Raw genomic sequence first — 8,338 nt, forward strand, 5'->3', positions numbered from 1 at the left:
TTAAGTTACCTCCCACAGCAGAAAACATTACAGAGTAAAACGATCAAAGACTAGAGCCTCGAATAGACAATGTCTGTCGAGACCCAGAGCAGGAAGAAACAGCAGAAATTCACTAAAATGCCACTTTTTCATTCCAATTAAATGGAATTACCAAAAACAGAATGTTTCAAGGTCACAGGCGAAGGCCGAGAAGATTCTACGAAGGTCGAAAAGGTTTTAGAAACCACTTTAAGAAAAGGGGAGGACGCAGACGGAGACGGAACTGGATCGACATGAAATACAAGCATCAAAACTAAAAGTCATGCAATTGATTAAAAAAATGAGAATAAACCGAATCAGTCCAACTTCTGAGTGACACATGAGTTGAACGCTGGCAGATCGACATCCAAAGCGCAGGTTACGCAACACATTTTCACACACACACTTTTTTCAGGAGTAATAAGAACGTTCTCGTGTGTTTTCAGGACGAAATGAGAATAAATTCTTAAATATTTTTGCGAAAGCATCAACTTCAGGGTGCGCAAATAATGAACCTACATCAGCAAAAAACTCATTTCACACACGGAACAGCATCAAAATACAATTCTAACCAACAAATTAACTAAACATTGAGTGAGATAAGGAGACGGTCAAACGAGAACCACGAAACCAGCCGTGCAGAAACAGAAATGTTCCGGTCGCCGCTGCCTCGGGTTTTTATTTGAGAAGCGGCGACGAGAAGAATTTTCCTTGGCGAGAAATCGCGACCGCCGACTTGCTCTTGCTCCCGAATCTGCAACAGAGAGAACGTTGATGCCGTTTGATGGAAGCCTCAATGCAGCAAAGTCCTTTAAGCACAATGAGGAACTTCTGTGGCAGATTTTTACCCGGGGGGGGGGTCGGCTTTATGACGATATAATATTCTCACAGCGTTTGGCTCGGCGGAGGAGCAGAGCGGACCGGACCTCACCTTGGTGTCAGACTGGACATCACGCGCTGAGTCAAGGAGCTGGAGGACGGGGTCTTATTCAGCACGTGCTCCGGCGTGGTCAGCGGTCCCAGCATGCTCGCTGCAACAGTGAAACAGACTTAGATTCCACCTCGGCGGCGGCCGAACGGCGACGCCAGGCGAGCTCGTACTTCTCTCGGGGGTGGCGTAGCAGTTCGTGTTCTCGATGATCAGGTGGCCCGGGTAGGGCTGCTCGCCGTCCGCCATCACAAACCGGCTCCAGTATTCCACCGGCATGGCCAAGAGACGCTCCACGACCTGAACAGGAAGAGGTCACAAGGATTCTGGGTATTGTAGTGTCACGGCTCGCGCCGTGGCTGAGCTTCACAGCGAGCCAGTGATGTGAAACGCGCCTCACAGCCGAGTCGGGCCTACCTTGAACTGGCGTTTGGTGTCCTGCAGGATTGTCATTGGTTCGGGCTGCGGAACCGCGTGGCCCACAATAGTGGGCCCGAACACCCGAGCCAGGTTTTTGCCGTCCATCCGAGTGGCCAAGCTTTCAGCAACTCTGAAAAATTCAATGGCACCTAACTTATCTCTGACACTCGAGACGCACGATGTCGATTTAAAAGTCCTCTGCAGGTGAAATAAACCGGTTTCCCTCGTCTTTCTAAAAAAGGTTTGCAATAAATCATGACTATTTTATGCAAACTTCTTTTTTTAGGTTCATGGATGGAATTCAGGAGGCATATATGGACACGTGGACGCTGCTCACCTCTGAAGATGCAGGACTAAGAAAGCCAGCGTGTCTCTGTTGGGCTGAGGCAGGCGACTCACGGTTTTGCACATCAGAGCTACGCTGTCGTCGTCGTCTGAAGCCTCTGAGGAGACGAAGAACACGACGCCGGTAAACAAACAAGGCCTGTAAAGATGTCTGAACTAATTTGCATTTATATGAATTCATTTCACTCGTGTGGCGCCGCTGCTTTAAAATGGCCGACGCGTACCGGCGGCCTCCATGAAGGACCGGTTGAGATGGAAGGTCAGAAGAGGCTCCTTGAGGTTCCTCAGGAAGTCCTTGAGGACGCCGGTGATGGCGTGGACATCGTCCACCTTGCTCAGTGCGGGAATGGTTTTGCCGCGGAGAAATTTCTCCTTCAGCTCCTTCACTGTGCGATCAGCGCCGGAAACACGGTAGAGTCCAATCTGAGGGGGGGGGGGGGGATTATCAGAGCTCAAACAGAGTAATCCGAGCCCGAGGTGAGGTCGACCGACGCCCAGCGTGTGATTATATAGACTCAAATCCACCAGGAGAGGAATCCTGAAGAGGCCCAGCCCTGCAGAACAGCTGCGGGGCAGGCAGACAGCCAAGAGAGCATCTTGTTGCTCACCAGCCAACCCGCTGGAGCTAACGGGTCCCAACCAAGACCACTTTGGAATTACAGGCCTTAACTCCATCTATGGACGATACTGATATTAGAAATCAGAGGTTAGTTAGGCTAACTAGTCCACCTGATTCTCTCCTTCAAGTTAAGAGAATTATCCCCTGGTGCTGGCGTCATGCGTAAAATAAACTTGTGTGTGTGCATTTCTATAGATCCAAAAATCTCTTCAAATCCAAACACACCAAAAAAAACAAAACCCGTTAATTAAATAAACAGGAGCTTTTCCCTGCTGGCTCTGAATCTATTGAGACAGAAGCTAGAAAAATAAAACAGACTGGAGCACCACCGTAAATCACATTTGGAGCAGCTCCAAAGTCCACAAGATGACTTTAATCCTCCGTCTCGGCTCCATTTTGTAGATGACTGCTGGGATGGACGTGAACGCTGCACCCACCTCCTGCAGACCCCTCTGCTCGATCTCGCTGATGCAGTGGACCACGATGTGAGGGATCATGGGCGATGCGTCGGGGACGTAGTCCGCCAGCACACCCTGGAAACACACGGAGAAACACGCTTTGAGCCCCCGCAGTGAAGAGGAATCGTTCGTGCTTCTCCGTCACACACCTCCCCAGGTTTCACCGGCGTGCCGATCAGGTTGGGGATGCAAGGCAGAGGGCAGCGCTCGCGACACTCGGGGTGCGAGACCACCCTGCAGTCACGGCACTTCAGCGACGGCTTGCCGAACTTGATCCGCTTTCCGCAGGGGACGCAGGATTCGGGTTTGATCACCTAAAAGCCATCGAGCGGGAGGATTTAGAAAGTCGGCGGAGATCGCGGTCAGTTTAAACGACTTGAATAAACGCGGCTGCATTCAATAAGGATCTATAAACACCAAAAACACAAACTCCGAGACGCCATGAACATCTAAACCACATTCAAATGATTCACTCTGACCGTTTTGGAGACGAACTCGTGGAGACGGACACCCCCGGTGTTGAGCGGAGTGCTTTGCTGCCTTTTCAGATCTTCTTCGGGGTTGACGGGATGCTTGAAGACGTCCTCCGATTTGACGGAGTCCGAGTCCCAGTTCAGGGAGGCTGAACGAGTCGGAAGAGGAGAACCCGTCTGTTACAAGTCCCTCTAATCGTCGCTGCTTCGTATCCAGGCTCGAGAAGTATCATACAAATATACACTTTTTCCAAACATAATTCACGTCGTCCTGTAATTTACGACTTTATTCCACCCAACGGTCGCCGACTGAACCGTCACACAAATCCTACCGGACTTTTTCCTGCTGCGAGTCCAGTAAGGAACCGCCTCGATGGTGGAAACGGCCTCGACGGGTCCTCCGCTCGCAGGGACCGTCACAGTCGTCTTCGTCACGAGGGTCTCGTTACCCTGCCACACGCAATGAGTTTATAGAGGGGGTTAACTTCCTGCAGCGCATGCGGTTCCATCGTTACGTGTAAATCCTTATTTAGAGTAGTTATGATTTTACATATTTCAGTAACTAAAGGTTTCCCGGGTTGAACCCCCACCAGGTCTGAAGTTCTGCCCGTTGCTCGAGTGCGTTTGCAGTCAAACCCAGAACCATCAGCTCGACTTCTCGAGGAGCGCTGAAAACAAGCCAGACGGGACACCTTGATCTCCCGCAAAGCTGTTCTCCCTGCCGACAAATAATTCATGAGCAGAAGGTTTACTGAAGACTCAAACGTACCCTTTTCTGTCGCTTCTTGAGCCGCGCCGTCCTCAGCCTGGAAGAATCCCAATCCTGCCACAGATCAGGTGCGTCAGAATAAGGTTTGGAAATCTAAAGCAGGTTCTTTTACTGGATGCGATGTCGATGCGACGCTGAGGGATGCACTCACAATAGAGTCTTCCGTTTTTTCGTAGCTGATATCGGACATGATGGAAGCCGACTCGTCGATCGTCACCAGTCTGTCAAGAGGAGAAGAACGTGCGCGTTGCAGCGGCCGTTCACGGAGTATCAACACGCATTTCTCCACTTGCGTGTGGTTCTATTTACGGCGCGTCAAGCTTCGGGGCGAATTGCAGATACAGGCTGTCGAGACGTCTACCTTATATTGAATTTAATAGAACCAGATAGCAAAAATGTATTTTACAGGCTCAACAGCAATGCCTCTTTCCAGCAACCATGACCCATAAATTCAAGGTAATGGACAGAACTTTAGCTTGTCTAACACGACCATCATTTCTAAAGAGGTATTGATCTTAAGCATTCTTTAGCATACAGAGAGGCGCAAGCAAAATAACTTCTCGGTCCATCCTTCTCAAGAAAAGACGGACATCAATCTGGAAAAGGGGTTAAAAACACAATTCAACTAGAAAAGCACTCGGAGAGACTCAAATATAAATCAGGACTATTCGAGATATAAATACTGATGAGTGTATTTTGCTGCTACCTTTTGCTAGCATTCAAGTTGCCAGCTGCGTTGAAGTTCGTGTTCAGGAAGGCCAGAGCTGATCGCTGCTCATCGCTCAACTGGATGCTGTTCGAGGATCCCTCGCTGGTCAAGAGGTCCCGAATCAACTGAATTTGACGGTCCTGCATTACAGAAATAAACACAGGGCACTTGCTGAATCAGGTGAAACTAGGGGGTGGACAAGAAACGCAGATCGGCAAGCAACGATAGACATTAGGTCCAACACACCAGCTTCTCGCAATCAGCCTCGGCCTTCTGCCTGCGCCGGATCTCCACGTCTACTTGGTTGCGAGCGTGTTTCAGTTTGACTTCCAAAGCTCCCCTCTCCGTCTGCGTCTTGGTGAGCGACTCTCTGCAAGAGCCCAGCTCGTTCTCGGTCCTCAGCCACTTGTGGCGACACTCGTCGAACTGTTGCGCCATTTGGATGAAGCCTGGAAAAACAGCGCACAGAATTTAGAAAGAACCAAAAGCGCATCTGCTGCAAACCGTGGAGCATAAAGATGAGGGCTAGCAACCGTAAACTACTCACTCGGTTCAATGCCTTCGCTGAGGAGGTCGGATTGAATCCTCAGCTTATTATACAAGCTCTGGAGGTTGACCAAAGTGATCTCCATGATGTTCTCTATTTGAAAACCACTGGAAGATAAACATTACCTACTTTTAATCCCTGTGAAATGATATAATCTGCGTAATAAGGGTTATTTTCAAACTAAAAAGAATGTAACCGAGAATTAATACATCTAAAAAAAAAATGTTTAAATGATGATGAAGCTAATTTTATTACCCAAAATGCGGTACTAGTAAGAAACATAGTTCTCTGCGAGGAAGAACGGGTTGATGCATAGCTTCTTTTCATTGCGCGTTAGCTTAATTGAAATAATTATGTGGACATCCTTGTATTTAACGGCTACAAAAAAAAACAGCGCACTAAAAAAAATAGCATTTCGCCTCTTTAAACAAACGTAGCCACACATCAAACGCCTGGTTTGGTTCTCATTTGGTCGAGTCCGTCCATCTTCCCCATTAGCTAGCGCTACTTTCCCAACGTCTCCTAACGCAACATTTCGGGTTTACTCTCCTAAAGTACAATTGTTTTGTTTAATAAAGTACGTTCAGCGGGTACATACCGTGTCCGCAGTAAAGAAGCTTCGCCAAACCTCGAGGTTATTGTTTAATATACGGCTTTTTCACCCCCATTCTTCGTTTAGCTACCAGTTCTACAATCCGTACGCCCACATCCGTTTCAACCGCAACTGCAAATGAGCGCGCTGCATTTCAAAAAATTCCCTGCTAGCCAATGAGCGACGGATCCTGCCTCGCGAGAGGATGAATAAATTAACTTCAGACTATTTTCAAAATAAAACTATTGATCGTTTTAATGCTTTTAAATAGTCGCAAAAAAATAATAGAAATATTCAGTGAACAATATAATGATATCAATTGTATATTTCAATTAAACATGCAAAGAAAAAAAAGTGAAAATAATAAGAAGACGAGACTTCCGGTCAAGACTTTCAAAATTGATTTCATTACAGGGGAGGCTTTGTTGAAGCAAGCGGGGCAGGCAAATGGAAAAATAACGGCTCAAGGAAAAGTATGGGCTGACTGAATATTTTAAATATGCGACTGCCTTCATTTTGAAGGATGTGGTGTGAAAAACACGTTATTCAACATGCAAACAATTTTCCCAAGAATCAGCATATCCCCATGAACTGCAATTCGACAAGGCAGACCCACTTAAACACCATCAATACTCTAGAAAATATATTGGCACACAGTCAGTAAAGTTTGTTCCTGTATCTGCAACGGCTGAATTAAATTCTACCATCCAAATTACAAGTGATGTGGCCAGAATATCCAAAAATACAGCAAACCTCTTTGTACTCAATGTCATCTAACATGAACTGATGCAAACAGGAAAAGTGTCCTTAATTTCAACTACCGGTAGGCTTTTTTTTTGGGGATGTTTATTATATTATCTCGGAACATGAAAAGGACCATCCAGACTGGTGATTGCACAAAGTTAGGATAGTAAAAGAACCCCCCCCCCCCCCAAAAAAAGCAGCATCTGCTGGGAGTGTGGCGATCGTTAGTGCCAGCAGCATCAACACCTTGCTGCCCATCTGGGGAGTCACCATCAATGCTGAAAGGTACCTGCAGCTTAGGGAGCAACATATGCTCCCATCCAAACGATGTCTTTTTCAGTTAGGTTGCATTGATGATTATAAACCCTCTCATCCTTTATGGTGTTGTCAATATACCTTCCATGTTCGTCAGTGCAATGAAGTGGAAAAAAACTGTTTTTTTAGAAATAAAGAAACAAGAGGAAGAGGGAAAAACAGTAGCAAGTATAGAAATAGATATAATACACGACTATTTGTACACTGTGCACGACATTGTGCTAACACTAGCTAAATAACTAGGTAGTATAGCTCACCTCATTAATTATGCTAATGAGTTCCACGCTGCATTTATTTATTTATTTATTGATGCAGTTAAAACTACTATGCATCATTTACGATCAAAGCAGCAATTATGTATAATATATATATACACATATAAATATTAAATATAAATATTAAATGTAATATATAATAAAATATGATTTGTGCAATTTGCGCAAAATACGTAATTACTTCATAAATAATTATTCAATATCATATTAAAAAACTGGAGTAATCTGGTGTGTTACGTGATTTATGTTTCTCTGATCAATATTACCAGATTGGAAATGGATGAGAGAGAGAGAGAGAGAGAGAGAGAGAGAGAGAGAACCACGTCGTCGGTGAAGACAAACTTGCGGGAGGCGCAGTTTGCGGTGCAAGCTCCTCCAGAAAGCCGCGTCGGTGCTCGGCGGATTTTTGAAGCGGAGTCAGAAGCGTTTATTTATTTATTTGTTTGTTTGTTTGTTTGTTTGTTTGGGGATTACGATGATTGCCTCAACTCAACAAAACATGACCACGGAGCTGGTATGTGTGTCATTTGATTCAGATATGTGTGCTTGCGCCTGCGTGTGTGTGTGTGTGTGTGTGTGTGTGTGCGTGTGTTCTGGGGAGAGCCTCCCGATATGCAGCGGAGATTCCTCATGCATGAAAACAATCCGATTCCGTTTATAGCCCTTTAGCCCATGTTTACTTCATGTGTGTGCGGGGACGGTGCGGGGACTGTGCGGGGACTGTGCGGGGGACTGTGCGGGGACTGTGCGGGGACTGTGCGGGGACTGTGCGGGGGACTGTGCGGGGGACTGTGCGGGGACTGTGCGGGGACTGTGCGGGGACTGTGCGGGGGACTGTGCGGGGACCGTGCGGTGCGGGTTGATGTGATAACACGACGCCCAGAGCCTCTCACTCGTATTGCCCATCTGTCCCATGCAGACTTTACCCCCCCCCCCCCCCCCCCCCCATAATATCTGCAATCTAACATTGACCTACCGCAGGTTGTCCCCTCCAGCCCGGACCTGCAGGGGCTCTGATCGATCATTTCTCTGCTGTAGTGTGTTATCAATGAAGATGACCGAACCAACATCATGCCCCCCCCTCATGACATTATGCATTTATTGAAATATCCTTCTGTTGCAGCAG

At 46.9% G+C, this 8,338-nt stretch overlaps 1 protein-coding gene across 1 annotated transcript; it reads right to left on the reverse strand.

Annotated features, from left to right (window-relative positions):
- Positions 1-696: 696 nt before the first annotated feature.
- Positions 697-5,371, reverse strand: racgap1 (Rac GTPase activating protein 1). The gene is made up of 16 exons (XM_068749313.1): positions 5,287-5,371; positions 4,986-5,188; positions 4,737-4,879; positions 4,182-4,251; positions 4,031-4,084; positions 3,852-3,929; positions 3,594-3,711; positions 3,268-3,410; positions 2,938-3,102; positions 2,768-2,863; positions 1,936-2,134; positions 1,704-1,809; positions 1,364-1,496; positions 1,120-1,246; positions 950-1,049; positions 697-772 (listed from the first exon to the last, which is right to left on the reverse strand). Exons 1-16 carry the CDS (start codon positions 5,369-5,371, stop codon positions 697-699), a joined length of 1,896 nt encoding a protein of 631 aa, XP_068605414.1.
- Positions 5,372-8,338: the final 2,967 nt, after the last annotated feature.

This window comes from Brachionichthys hirsutus, chromosome 2, assembly GCF_040956055.1.
Source record: "Brachionichthys hirsutus isolate HB-005 chromosome 2, CSIRO-AGI_Bhir_v1, whole genome shotgun sequence".
Taxonomy (NCBI): Eukaryota; Metazoa; Chordata; class Actinopteri; order Lophiiformes; family Brachionichthyidae; genus Brachionichthys; species Brachionichthys hirsutus.